Source organism: Thermobia domestica, chromosome 12 (assembly GCF_964235325.1).
Source record: "Thermobia domestica chromosome 12, izTheDome1.hap1.1, whole genome shotgun sequence".
NCBI classification, from domain to species: Eukaryota; Metazoa; Arthropoda; class Insecta; order Zygentoma; family Lepismatidae; genus Thermobia; species Thermobia domestica.
The window spans coordinates 101622545-101638161 of NC_137465.1; the positions used below are offsets into that span (position 1 = coordinate 101622545).

The window sequence follows — 15617 nt, forward strand, 5'->3', positions numbered from 1 at the left end:
AAATTTGGTGAGAAACAATGTTTTATTCAATTTGGATTTCATTCGCTCTCTTTTATTTCTACTCAGTGTAATAAAATAATTATGTTTTGTTTTAGTCACGAATAATAAATAAGTATTTTTTTCAGGAAACCGTAAAGAAATTAAGTGAAATTTCAAAGAAAATCAATCTTGTGTAGATAGGTTCTGTATAGAAAGTCTTAAATTTAAATATAAAGGTAACCAAGAAAAGTTTTATTGCTTTTCCACCCACCACCTTCGAACATCGATATGTCACCTAACCTGGAAGATCAAAAATAGTCCCCATCACCATCGACGACCTTCTGAAAACGTTCTGGAAGGCCATGCAATCCATCGCGGTAGAACTTGGTGGACCGTGAAACGAAGAAAGTACGAGGTGCATTTTGGACTTTTACTAGGGATTTGAACTGGCGTCCTCTAAGGTGATTGTCCAAAGAATGGAGCAGATGATAATCGGACGGTGCAATACCCGGGGAATATAGTGGTTGCAATATTGTTTCCCATCCAAGGCGGAAAATGGTGTCCTGAGTCATCCTAGCCACGTGGGACTTAGCGTTGTCCCGTAAACGAGGACCTATTTGCAATTCAGAAGTGATGGCTCCAGAGTTTTGAGCTTTTGTTGAGCACAGCTCAACTGCTGACAGTACACAGTTGCATTGATACTCTGACCAGCTGGTAGCAGTTCCCGATGTACGATGCACCCAACACACACAAGGACCTTCTTCTGGTACAGTGCTGGTTTCTGCTGTTTTGAAATCGATTCATGGGATGCTAACCAATGATGACGGCGCCGTGGAGCTTCGTATAGGACACACTTTTTATCACATGTCAACGCCCTGTCCAGAAATGGCTCCGAAACTGTAAATAAACACAGGCGACTGCCGCATTGCCTTCTGGCCGGGAGTAAAAATATGAGAGACCCATCGACCCAACTTGTGGTGCTTCACAAGTTGATGGATGTGCTGCCGAATGGTTTCACCACATACTGAATTGTAGTCCCAGTTCCTTTTTGTACATGTGTTGGTCTTCTGGCACATGGTGTTTTCGGGTGTTTCGTCATCGTTCTTTAACTTGTTAAACTATCGCTGCACTGTCCGCGTCGTCACGACACCCTCACCAAAGGCCTGGCATATCTTCTGTCCCGCTACACTGGCGTTTGACCTCCATTTGAACTCGTTCAGCATACATGCTCTTATGACGCTCTGTGGATGTCCCATGTTCCATTTAATTAGAGAGATTAAAAAAAAAGTCAGGGGCAGATGCATTGGGTTCCATGTTCCTCTGTCTTTACGCAAGTTCACGGTGTGTCTGAATTGCCACAACCAGGTAGTATGTTGGATATACCCACACCAACAACTGACGTTCGCCTTATCTCCACTCGCATTCAACTCACAGTGTGAGGTCCAATTGAACACAGGCCTCCACGAAAAGGGACAGAACTTTCTTGGTTACCTTTATAGTTATGCACAAAAGTATAGCGTTTTGTCCCGGGCAGTAGTTCTTGATTAAGCATAATAAAACTGTCTTGAATATAATTTATGGATAATAATAATAATAATAATAATAATAATAATAATAATAATAATAATAATAATAATAATAATAATAATAATAATAATAATAATAAGCTAAGATAGTGGTTTTAGTCTTCCAGAAGGAAACCAAAACTTTCCTTTCATTCAGGCATCAAAAACACTAGCAGCAACACATTTTTTTTTTTGGCTTTGTACATTGTAGCTGGCCCCCCATCAAAAACGGCGGCCCCCCTACACAAACCTGCTGGCTACACCCCTGTAAATGTCACTAGTGGGATCGCATGATCGATATTGAAATGTGGCTAATGTGTGTGTTGTTATCAACATGTAGCTAATGGACAACACAGTCGACACATACGAAAAGAAATCTCTTAATCCATGGTTCAAATTCTGATAGAGCGTGAAAATAACAAACTTTCTGGGACGTATGACGTACTCGAAATATAGACAAGTACCTCACGAAATTCGTATCTTACACACAGTGCACATGCTAAGACAAAGACGAAAATGAACCAATTTGGCACATGCAACACTACTGTTGGAACATTATACATATGGAAAATAAAACGACATGGGAAATAGGAAGAAACGTCTTAAAGCTCTGATTGTTTACAACTGCGCAGTGGGAGTAACAAAATGAAACACAAGCGTGTCGGGAGGCTGTACAAGAGCGCTTGCCAAACAAAGTGGGTACTCCTCAAAGAAATGAATACAGAGAAAGCGAGACTCCCTCGAAGTCTCAGGGATAGAGCGCTCGCTTTCGCACGCGTGGTCGCAGCTTTCAATCCTACTTGGAGCCCACGGCCTCAGATTCAAGACCCAAGTAGTTATTTTCCTATTTTTCGCACGTGGGACGGTGTCCCAGCAGTAGTGGGACATGTTGACATTTGTCCATTAGCTACATGTTGATATCAACACACACACTGGCCACATTTCAATATCAATTATGCGATCCCACTACTGACTTTCATTTAGTTTACCCAGTTTCTTTGTGAGTTCCCATGCACAGTTTCAACTTGGCCTCAGTTGTTGCATCCTTATTGCTATGCAACCATGTACATCATATTCCATCGAATTGAGGGAATATTATTGGTGACTTGGCAATGGCTTTCATATTCTTGACGCTAATCCTTACATTTCCGACGCTTTGAACTCACGTTTACTGAGTATGAGTGCATTTCTGGGCATTTTTCGTAACGTGTCTCCACACATGTGAATCACCCTGCTTCATGTGTTGTGCTCTACCGACACTCCAGATGCTTTTTTAGAGCATTTGAGAACAAATTCGCTACTTAATACTCAGAACGTCACTCTTGGCCAGCATTCGTACCTGGCGATTATGCAACCACACACAACGGGAATGAAGGTGTCCGCCATTTTGTATTTGTTCCAGATATCGACTTAATACAAACGAATTGTTGTTACCTGATAAAAATCCTATCAATTCATATCCATTTAGGTCAATTTTCATTTGGCAGATTATCCGGGACTCCCTACGTTCCTTTGTAGAATCCCTTGCGCGTGCATGGTAGAATTGTGAAACATGCAAAATTCAATACAGCAATTCAATTCTTCAGTGAATTTTTTATCCGCCCTCTTTCCGTTGGATAATTTCCGAACTATTGGTGTCCGAAAGTCATTTTCCCACGCTTTCGGCACCTTGTAGATCCGAAACTATGTCCGATAGCCGAAAATTCAAGAGAATTTTTTTCTTGTCTCAGTGGCAGGAGTCACCTCGCAAGAGTTGTAACACTTATTTTGCAACACTCGATATATAGCCTATATTATCTCATTACAAAATTTCCGAATGTAAAATCATCCTTCATCCTCCCCAAAGTGAGTGCGTCAGTTAAGACATAAAACGGTATAACATCAACTTATAATGTAATAATTTGACCTTATCCTTGAAGTAGCACAGAACCAATACAAGAGTATAAATTCCCTAGGGAAAAATCACCCCTTACAAAATTTCTGATATAAAGACATCTTACCCACAGTCAGTGCGTCTGTTAACAGATAATAAGGTATAATATCAATTTATAAAGTAACAATAGATTTTGTCTTTGAAATAACCAAGAAGGAATAGCCATTTTGCCCTAAGAAAATAATGCCCCCTCTCAAATTTTCGGATACAATGAAATCTTCGCGAAAGTCACCTTATCTGTTAAGGCATAACACGAAATAATATAAATTTATAATGTTAAATTTCAATTGGTCTTCAAGTAACTAAAAACCGACAGGGGGTATAAATTTCCTAGGGAAATATTATACTCCTATAAAACCTTCGGATTTAAAGCCATTTTGCCCAAAGTGACTGTGTCTGTTAGGAGATACTACGGAGTGATATCAATTTATAATGAAACATTTGAGTTTGTCTTTGAAGTAACCAATAACCGACAGGGGTTAATAATTACCTAGGAAATTTTTACCCCTACCAAATCTTCGGATTTAAAGCCATCTTGCCCAAACTGATTGTGTCTGTTAAGAGTTACTAAGGAGTGATATCAATTTATAATGTAACGTTTAAGTTTGTCTTTGAAGTAACCAATAACCGACAGGGGGTAATAATTTCCTAGGAAATTTTTACCCCCCTACCAAATCTTCGGATTTAAAGCCATTTTGCCCAAACTGATTGTGTCTGTTAGGAGATACTACGGAGTGATATCAATTTATAATGAAACATTTAAGTTTGTCTTTGAAGTAACCATAACCGACAGGGGGGTAATAATTTCCTAGGAAATTTTACCCCCCTACAAAATCTTCAGATTTAAAGCCATCTTGCCCAAAGTGATTGTGTCTGTTAAGAGTTACTAAGAAGTGATATCAATTTATAATGTAACATTTAAGTTTGTCTTTGAAGTAACCATAACCGACAGGGGGGTAATAATTTCCTAGGAAATTATTACCCCCTACCAAATCTTCAGATTTGAAGCCATCTTCCCATAGCGAGTGCATACACTGAAAGAACACATTCAATGGTATGCATTTTTTATGTGACTTCTGACTTTTCCTTTGAAATTACCAGAAACCGACAAGGGGGGGGTAAAGATTTCCAGGGGGTAAAACTTTCCAGGGGTAAAAAATCCCTGTGACACCGGGATGTTTTGAGATATAGTGGTTTGAGACGATTATCAATTTTTACCACGAAGTACTATTGTTTGTGTAAAGAGAAGGCTTAATTCAAAACGTAGAATATAATAATCAATAAAATGTTTGATGAATGGCACACTAACTTTTGTTAATGAGCATTTAAATTCCGTCATTTTATTTGGCCAAACTGGCAACTACTGTAAAATAATTGAACATATATATAATGTAGACTAAGTTACCATTAACACAGTAATATCTATACCAACACAGACTTTGGTAATTAAAGAGGGGTACTGTGCCTGTTGGTAGCCAAGTTGCGCTTTCTCTGTGTGCGATTACGGGTACTATCTTTTGTTCAATACTCTTCTCAGATACAGGATGTCCCAAAAGTCACCGAACCCGATGTTTAAGACCGTATAACTAAAAAAACTAAATGGAATGAGAAGGAACGCTCTTTGCAGCAGAAAGCCCTATATATTGAGAAAATTTTCAGACACAAACATGTTTCTTGCCGTGCATGATTTAATAATAAACATTTAAAAAGTTGCCAGAGTCGGATTTTTTTAAAAATCGATTATACTGAATCACAGAAGCCATACCGGTAAATTTTTTCAACATTTCTCAATACTAGCGAACAATCTGGATGCCCACATATTGAATTTGACAGAAAAAGTACATTGATGAAGTCTTACAAACATTGCACACGTGTATTATTGAGCTGTTCACAAAATCCAAGTTTTTACAATAATATGAACTACGCTGGCAACAGTGCTGCTGTCAAGTGTCACTGACAGATGGGTTTAACAAATGACTACAAACACACTAAGGCACTTTTAATGAAAAAGGAGAAAGTTGATTTTTTAAAGGAAAAATCTGATAACGTACATACACCTTACAACCCTGAAATTGACAAATGACTACAAATCACATGAAATGTTCAAAGTGTTCAAAATGTCCACCGTTTTCTTGGATACATAAGTTTGTACGTTTTATAATGTTTTCGGACACCTTTTTGTTGGTTACTACACAGATATTCCCAATTTTCTGTGTAATGTTTCTTTTCAGATGCTCCAAGTTCCTGGGTTTATTTTGGTTACTTTCCCTTTTAAGTAACTCCACAGGAAATAGCAGACGTCACACCTGGAGAGCGACTGGCTCATAAATCTTTGAAATCAGACGATCGTCAAAAATTTCGCGCAGCATACGAAGTGAATCGTTGGGTGTGACAAGTTGCTCTCCATCTTGTTGCAGCCAAGCATCACGTTCATCTTCTTCCAGGAGAGCAACGAATTGCATTTGAGATTCCCGTACACAGCAATATCCACTGTTGTCTCAAAGAATAACGGTCCGAACGTAACCTGTCTGCTATTAATCCAGTTTCGCGAAACCTTTGAACTAGGGGGGGGGGGGAATGGTCGACTTCTGTGGCAAAGGAGACTTTGGGAACTTTACATGAAATGCTTCTCTTACACCAGAATATGACACTGTTTGGAAGTATTGTTCCACAATATACACTCTTTCCTGGGTAGAAAATTTTATTTTGAAAAACAAAGCACTTCAGCACAAGTGGACACCATCATTTATCAAACAACGAACAGCTAACTGGATAGCAACTATTCTAGGCACATAAACAAATGAAAAATTAATCGCTACATTTCAGGGTTGCAAGGAGTATGTACGTTATCAATCTTTTTCGTTTAAAAATCAACTTTCTCCTTTTTCATTAAAAGTGCCTTATTAAAAGAGCCTTTCATTAGGGCTTTCTGTTGCAAAGAGCGTTCCTTCTCATTCCGTTTAGTTTTTTTTTTTTTTAGTTATACGGTCTTAAACATCGGGTTCGGTGATTTTTGGGACACCCTGTATTAAAAAATGGACTCGGATTCGGATCTTCTCGTAGTAGGTCTTATCCCTATAGCTTTATCGCAGAAAAAAGGCATTTAATTCCGATGAATAAACGAATACGACAGAAAGTAATACGTAAAATAGATAAATGAACTGAAAATTATATTTCCTATACACACTTTAAAGGTCAAAATTAAAACGAACAATGAATTAGGGAACAAACACATATAACCCATATTTTTGGGAACATGATCCGAGTATGTCAATTAACTAATAATGAGTAAATATCTTAGTCCAACTTTTATTGTCAAAAGATGACTGGGATTTCACGCCATACAAATAACAGAATGTGAAAAACCAATAAAAAATATTTAAAAAAGCAGTCTAGATAGGTGGCATGAAATGCAGGTTTCCACGATTAATTTATACTCCCGTAGATGCGAGATAAGTAGGAAGAAGGGAGCCGACCAAGGCCTATACTATATTACATAAAGTAACTGAAGAAAAGCTGCAAAATATTGAGTGAGGAAGATGGGCCACTCGATTTATCCCAAGGACGGACCCTCCTCCAACACCTTGAATACAACCTTCAAAATTTACCATTCTGCTCCCTAAATGAACCTTTCTCTCCTTAAATTTATCAATCCTTGGTTTATCATTTTGAATTGAAAAATTATGTTCTCCCAAATTATCTCATACATAAACCTGTGCGCTAAAACTCGCTTGTGAGATTCCCTGATTGGGAAGCAAGAACACAAACCAATAGCTGACACCTACTAAAACTGAAAACTATACCTCCTGCGAATGAAAACTTGTCCTTCTTTCTGATGACACTATTTCATGGCTTTAGACTGACATTAAGAAATCCAAAATGAAGAAATGGGCTGGGCAGTGTTGGCAACATCAGTTGTTTTCCACTTCTTTGAATAGCTTGAAATTTTTGTGCCGAGTAAAATATTTAAAAGTACGTTATATAATTTTATGTAGAACATACTGGATATACGATTATGCAATGGCAAATTCGTTATTATTTTCCTGTGATACGTATTTGTTTCTCACAACAGAATTTAAAGAATGGCTTCAAAGTGAAAAATCACTAGAGGTCTTTAACATTTTCGATCCTACGAGTTAAATTTCAAAGTTCTGTGTTCTGGAGAAAATAAGGGTTCTTTTAAAAAATTGTATTTTCGTAAGTTTTAAATCTAAACGGTTCAAACTTTCAGAAATGAAAGTAGAAGTACCAATCTATTAGAAAATAATAGTATCATATACTGGTTTTGTCTCACCTAGCAACAGACCTATTTGACACTTCTTGACATTGAATGACAACACATATATGTATACTTAAATGTTTATATACACTTCACAATTGTTTAAAAAATAGTCAATATATAGAAATTAGTTTATTTTTCAATCACACGATACTTAATCATCTCAATATTTGTCTGTCGTGTGAAAAACTTCGAAACATTTTCCAATGCAAAGGGACAGTAAGTTGTGGTGTTTTCCGCCAGCTTTTTCTGTACGTAATCTCTCGCACCTCCAGATTGCAAACAAATCCACTTCTGACCTCAAAAAGTTCAAATATTTTGATGTTCCTTTTCATATAAATCCTCAATGGAACATGACCTCTAAATCCACATATTGCCTCATCTATTGTAAAAGTTTGCTCTGGCGTACACTTCCTGACACTTTCCAGCAAAATGGTCCGATAGTGGTCGAATTTTATGAAGGGGATCATAATTTTGTTTATCCTAACTACTTGGATGTCACTTATATGTAACATGACCAAAATTTCAAAAAAATTATCCTTTTATTTGTCAATTCTCTTGAATATGTATTGTGCAAAATGGGTTATATATTTCAGTAGTCCTTCAATGCCGGTTTTCGTACAAAACATGTTAATAATCACTGGAAAAAATAACTTTATTTCTTGCAAAGTAAACTGACTTCCATTTTGTAAATATTGAGTTTGATTTCAAGGGACCTTCCATACGTTTCTTTTCAATTTGCTGTCGTGCATACCTGTTTGTCTCATCTCCTCTTATGAATGCAAATATATTGTCACTTATTATTAATGGAAGATCGATGTCTCCAATTCAAAAGAATGGGCTTGTATAAAGCACTAATTCAGGCACTTATGTTCTCAAACCAGAGATGCAAAAAAGCCGGCTTTTTTGAATCGATGGCTTTTTGTTAATAAAAAGCCGTTTTTTTTGGGGGGGGGGAACGAGAATTTTGGATTTTTTTTTCATTTTCATGATTTTTCTATTTGAATAGCTTTCTTATAGTATACTCTATGACCTAAATACCATATTTCGCTCTGGAATTCACCATCATGATGGATGGAGCACATGTTCTATGAATTAAAGTAAACATACAGTACGTAGTATTTGAGGGCAATTGTAGAGAATATTTAACTTTATTTTAACTTCTGAGTTATCAACATTTTTTTTCCTTCTCTACATCATTTCTTTTTAATCATCCGTGTTTCATTTCTTAGGGATTAGTAGGCCTACTCTAGCTTCTAGCACGTAAGTTAAACTTATGTTTTTCAATATATCCGTCAGAGCATACGTTTGTCAGTATATCTGTCAGAGCGTACTTCCACATTTTTGTGATACTGTAGCTGTGCAATGATTTAGCAATAATCTTCCGGATACAACATTGAATACAGTTTAATAGAAATAATCAGTAGCGGGTTCAGGAAAGTATCTTGGGAGGTGTTTCTCTGCTTAATGTTTGTTTTTTCTAAAATTTCCTAATATTTATTTGGGAGGAGCTTGAAGTTTATGAGTATAGGCATAACTAATATTTCGTTTTGTTTGTATTCAGCAATAATCTTCCGGATACAACCTTGAAGACCATTTTATACTTATATTCAATGGCGGATTTAGAAAAGTATTTTGGGAGGGTTTTTCCATATTAATGTTTAGTTTTTCTAAAAATACCTAATTTTTATTGAGGAGAGCTTGAAGTTTATGAGTAAAGGCATAACAAATATTTAGATTGTTTTAGAAATTCCGTAATTTCGGGGTTCAGGCTTCAATCTGTAAGACATCCCCACCCTAACCCCCTTCGCAAATCCGTCACCGTTGGTAATTAGTAATAACAACGATTTAAAAACTTTAAAGGAAGTCGGCCAGGATTCACAGTACAGTACACGCACTATCTCTACATTCACAGATACAATTAAGAAAAACTTTTGTCAAAATGCTCGAATTCGAGGTTGAGTCCCGGACTTCCCGATAGAAGTACAAGAACTAACCACTCACTCATGGCTGTTGTGCAGTTGTGCTTAACTTAAATATATTATCTCTCTCTATGGCTTATGGAATCCGAAGGTTGAATGCCGCGTTCACAAAAGCTCTCCACTGACTTCTATCCTTAGCCAACTGGATGCAGTTTTTACTTTATATTCCTATTTCTGCGAGATCAATCTTAATATTGTCCTCCCATCTGCCCCTAGGTTTTCCTAATGGACGTTTTCCGATTGGATTTCCAGTTAAAACTTTGAAAGCGTTCCTACCTTCTTCCATTCTGGCTGCATGACCTGCCCACCTGAGCCTCCATAGACTTGATGACCGTAACAATGTTCAAAATTATGCGGTTTCTCGTTATGAAATTTCCACCATTCCCCACTTCCGTACCCCTTAGGTCCGAATATTCGTTTCAGGATTTTTTTTTTCTCAAATATTTTCAATCTGTCCTGTCACCACGGCATGGCGTGTCCTCAGGTTGCGGATCGAGAAGGCCTCTAGATATAGATGTTAGCAGCGAATATACTGATTAAGCAGTCGCGGACAGCCGACTAGGAGTGGTCCCCCAGCTTGGGGGTTTGGGTAGGGCTAACAACCTCATTCTGTAATAAATAAATAAATAAATAAATAAATAAAAAACACTTGTTCAGAAATATTTACAAAAGCCTCGGACAAGGACTGATAACTGGGCACGACCTCAGCAAAAGAAAATGGACATGAGATTTGGAACATGGACTATTAGGAGTCTTTATAGAGCAGGCGCGTTAAAATTCGTTACGAGTGAGTTAAAGAAATACAGGATGGACGTAGTGGAGTTCAGGAAGTTAGGTGGGAAGGAAATGGATCTGTGAATTCCGGAAATTTTACGTTCTTTTACGGGGAAGGAAATAAAAATCACCAGTTAGGAACAGGGTTTTTCGTTCATAAACGTATATTACCAGCAATTAAACGGGTTGAATTTGTTACTGACAGACTTTCTTTTATTACTCTTAAGGGACGGTGGTGAGATATTGTTGCTTTAAATGTACATGACCCAACTGAAGATAAGAATGACGATATAAAAGACAGTTTTTACGAAGAAGTGGAACGGATATTTGACCAACTCCCGCGATACCATATGAAAATTCTATTAGGGGATTTTAATGCGAAAGTAGGACGAGAGGATATTTTCAAACCGATTATAGGGAACGAAAGTCTGCATAAGGAAAGTAATGACAACGGTGTTACACTCGTGAACTTTGTAACATCCAAAAACCTAATCGTGAAGAGTACAAAATTTCCACGTCGCGACGTTCATAAATATACTTGGACATCACCAGACGGGAAAACACATAATCAAATTGATCACGTTTTAGTAGATAGAAGAAGCCAATCTAGCGTAATTGATGTCCGGTCATTTAGAGGGGCTGATTGTGACACTGACCACTACCTAGTAGCAGCGATAATACGAGAGAGATTATCGTTGAATGAAAATAATATTCATTGTCCGAAAACGGAGAGATTCAATTTAAAGAAATTAGAAGAGAGCCAGGTAAGAGAGAAATACCAAATTGAAGTTTCGAATAGATTCTCGGATTTAGAAGATTCGGAGTGCACTAGTGTTGAGGATACCTGGATTAAAATTAGAGATAGCATTAAAATTTCAGCAAAAGAAAAATTGGGACACGCGGAAATACGTAGTAACAAACCATGGTTCGACCAGGAATGCATAAAACTAGCAGAGAAGAGAAAACAGGCAAAATTACGCTGGCTACAAATTCCGAATGAAATAACTACACAAAATTTCGCAGATATCAGGCGGGAAACTTCCAAAACCTTTAGAACAAAGAAACGCGATTTTTTGAAAGCTAAAATTAAGGAACTTGAAGACAATAGTAAAAATAAAAACATCCGGGACATGTGTAAGGGAATCAACGAATTTAAGAAAGGCTATCAACCTCGTGCTTTATCTGACGGTACAGTTCTCACTGACACGGATAGCATCTTAAATAGATGGAAAGATTTCTTTGACGATTTGCTTAACACGCAACCAAAAACTAGTGTGCGTGGAGAAAAGGAGATGCACACCGCAGAACCGTATATTCCAGAACCCAACCGAATTGAAGTAGAAACCGCTATAAAGAAATTGAAAAAAACAAATTTCCGGGTGTAGATGAAATTCCGGCTAACTTAATTTTAGCTGGAGGCGAAAAATTGTGGAACAAAATACACAAACTCATTCTCCTTATCTGGAACAAGGAAAAACTGCCACAAGAGTGCAAAGAATCAATCATTGTTCCAATTCAAAAGAAAGGCGACAAAACTGACTGTAATAATTATCGAGGCCTTTCTCTTCTGTCAACATCCTATAAAATCCTTTCAAATATTCTATTAGCAAGATTGACTCCATATGCAGATGAAATTATTGGAGATTATCAGTGCGGATTTAGACGAAATCGATCAACTATCGACCAAATATTTACCATTCGCCAAATACTCGAAAAAAAAAAGTGGGAATACAATACCCCGGTACATCAACTATTTATTGATTTTAGAAACGCTTACGACTCGGTTAGGAGAGAAACATTATACAACATTCTTACAGAACTTGGAATACCGAGAAAGCTAATTAGATTAATTAAGATATGTTTAAATGAATCCCAAAGTAAAGTCCGGGTAGGAAAATTTTTGTCCACGAGCTTTCACGTCGAAAATGGTCTGAAACAAGGAGATGCATTGTCGCCATTATTATTGAACTTCGTTCTGGAATACGCTATAAGGAAAATAAAAGATAGCAACCAGGGCCTAGAGTTGAACGGTATTCACCAGGTTATGGCATATGCTGATGATGTAAATTTAATAGGAGATGATAGGAGAACAAGAGAAAGAAATGCAGAGATCTTATTAAACGCTTGCAGGGACATGGGTTTAGAAGTAAATGCAGAGAAAACTAAATACATGGAAGTGCATCGGGACCGGAATACAGCAAATTATGGATGCGTTAAAATATTAAATAATACTTTTGATAAAGTGGATAGTTTCAAATATCTAGGATCAATATTAACAGAGGAAAATCATATTCACGGAGAAATTAAATGTCGACTAAAAGCAGGGAATTCGTGTTACTATTCGGTTTAAAATCTCTTGTCGTCGCGAATTCTGTCGAGGAATTTGAAGCTTAAAATATACAAAACGATACTCATGCCTGTTGTTCTGTATGGCTGCGAAACATGGTCACTTACTCTGAGGGAAGAACATAGACTGAAAGTATTTGAGAACAAGATCCTGAGACGAATATTCGGACCCAAGAGGAACGGGAATGGGGAATGGCGGAAACTTCATAACGAGGAACTACATAATTTATATGGTTTACCCAACATTGTTAGGGTCGTCAAGTCTAGGAGGCTTAGGTGGGCGGGTCATGTAGCTAGAGTGGAAGAAAGTAGAAACGCTTTCAAAGTCTTGACTGGAAGACCAATCGGAAAACGACCATTAGGAAGACCTAGGAGCAGATGGGAGGACAATATTAAGATGGATCTCGCAGAGATTGGAATACAAAGTAGAAACTGGATGCAGTTAGCTAAGGATAGAAGTCAGTGGAGAGCTTCTGTGAACGCGGAATTGAACCTCCGGGTTCCATAGGTCATAGAGTTAATACTTTCAATCTGTGTTCTTCCCTCAGAGTAAGTGACCATGTTTCATAACCATAGAGTACAACAGGCATGATTACCGTTTTATATTCTTAAGCTTCATATTCCTCGACAGAATTCGCTACGACAAAATATTTTGAACTGAATAATAACACGAACTTCCTGATTTCAGTCGACATTTAATTTCTTTGTGGATATGATTTTGGTCTGGTAATATTGATCCTAAAGTATCAATATATTGGAAAGTATCCACTTTGTCTAAAGTATTATTTGATATTTTAACGCATCCACAATTTGCCGTATTACGATCCCGGTGAACTTCCATGTATTTAGTTTCCTCTGCATTTACTCCGGATTGAAAGTGTTAAGCCGGAAGGGGAGTGGGCGGAAAACAAAGTCAGTTTCACCGCCAGTGCCGCTGTGACTTCTTTCATATAGAACTCTGGAGCTGCCACTGGTTTTGGTCCTTCTGAAGCTCCTCTTTGTACATACGATGTATGCGCTGTATAAATATATATATATACAATAAACATTCTGTGAGAGAACTGATTTATTTCCCCTATAGCCGGCTGACATATTTGAATGTTCCTTCCAGGATCTCGGAATTTAACGCTCAGTCCAGATATAAATCATAGTAAGCGAGTGGATGGATATTACAGATCTATTACACAAATTTGGTGCTTTAATCTAATGCGTAATAACTTCGCTAATATATCCTGATAGAAAGAGGGGAGATAATTTCACTCAAGACATTACGAAATATGAATACATTACATATGGCCACATTTTTGTGCCCGAAATATGTTTAACGGAATTAAATGATAATTTGAATAATTTCACTATATATAGAATATAGAATACTAGGCATAATTTATTTAATTCGTATTCAGCAAATATATACATCACCATATGTTAATCTGAACTTATTTATTACAAGTCAACTTTTCACAAAAGTTTCTGCAACAAATTTTATTACAGCACGTCTTGTGAAAATCTATATACATATATTACAATATATATATGTTCTTCATTCATTCAGATTTTCTATCACACAGAACGCACTTGCACAATAACGAAGTTCATGATTCATTCAGTTTCTTTATTTAGTTCAATCTTTTAGAGACAGTAACCTCATAAAAGATTCTAAAAAAAACTATAGACGAAATTACCATATTTGTTCTTTATTCCTCACGTCTGCGAAACAATCACACACGCACCTGAGCATTTGGATTAAGCATGGTAACTGCTTACCAACTATCACATTTGCATACCATTTTTATATTGTATGCATTCGTACCCCACTCTGTTAATTTCATGCTTCCAAAAAAAGAGAACAAATACGCTTTATCTGAAGGAGGAACTGGTGCATTCAAGAAGACTACATTCTTGTTAAATTCTGTTTTGGTTTCCCAACTTCATCAAACGAGAGGCATTTTGTACTCTAGAAGGGACCATATCTTAGTGCTTCAGGCCTGAACTTCCACTGCTTGGTCCTCCTCTTCCGACACTTGCTTCCCTCTGATGTAGACTGGAGGATGTTTACTCTTTACTACGTCTTCAGTTATGTGGACACTTACCACATCTGATCCTGGGATTTCGAACATAGGTTCTAACAATAATGTTTCCTGGAACATAAAAATAATTTAACTAATTCAACAAAGCTTTTAATGAGAGAAAAAAGCACAGAATTATATTGGAGTAAATGGAAACTTAGAAAGTAAAATTTATTACAAAATGGAAAATAGCCTTCAGTTTAACGTTCCATGATTATGTCGTTTGGGCAAACAACGAAGTGTTGAAATGAAGATCGTGTGAAGAAGTGGGAAATGACAGAACTCTCCCATTCCTAAATTGGGGAAAATATGATACGATATATGCCATATTCACATAATTTTTAATTGTTCTTTTCCAAAATTCTTTCACATTATTTTTGATTCTAACTGTCTATCTTCAAAGATATCGTTTCTAAGCTTCAACTGCAGTACCGATTACCGTACTTACCAATACAGACGTGTTCAAATTATTAGATTCAAATATTCAATTTCTGAATATTTTACTGTTCTTACAATATTACGTCAGAAAACGCGTTTGAACTGAGTCCAAATTACTGTTCTATAACTGTTCTAATTTCTTGTGGTCGTGGCACATGCTTTTCAATATCAATAAAACAAACGCGTACGTGATATTCAAATATAAATACAATACTGCTATACAGTGTGTGTATCTAAATTGGAAACAAAAAA

At 36.9% G+C, this 15617-nt stretch overlaps 1 protein-coding gene across 2 annotated transcripts in view; it reads right to left on the reverse strand.

The window, feature by feature from the left end:
- Window positions 1-14220: 14220 nt before the first annotated feature.
- ClpX (Caseinolytic protease chaperone subunit) overlaps window positions 14221-15617 on the reverse strand; it is an 84103-nt gene continuing 82706 nt past the window's right edge. For both annotated transcript variants that reach the window (XM_081733882.1, XM_081733883.1), the window contains exon 13: window positions 14221-14999. In XM_081733882.1, coding sequence (XP_081590008.1) covers window positions 14841-14999 — 159 coding nt within the window. In that variant the 3' untranslated portion in view covers window positions 14221-14840. The remainder of the gene's footprint in view (window positions 15000-15617) is intronic.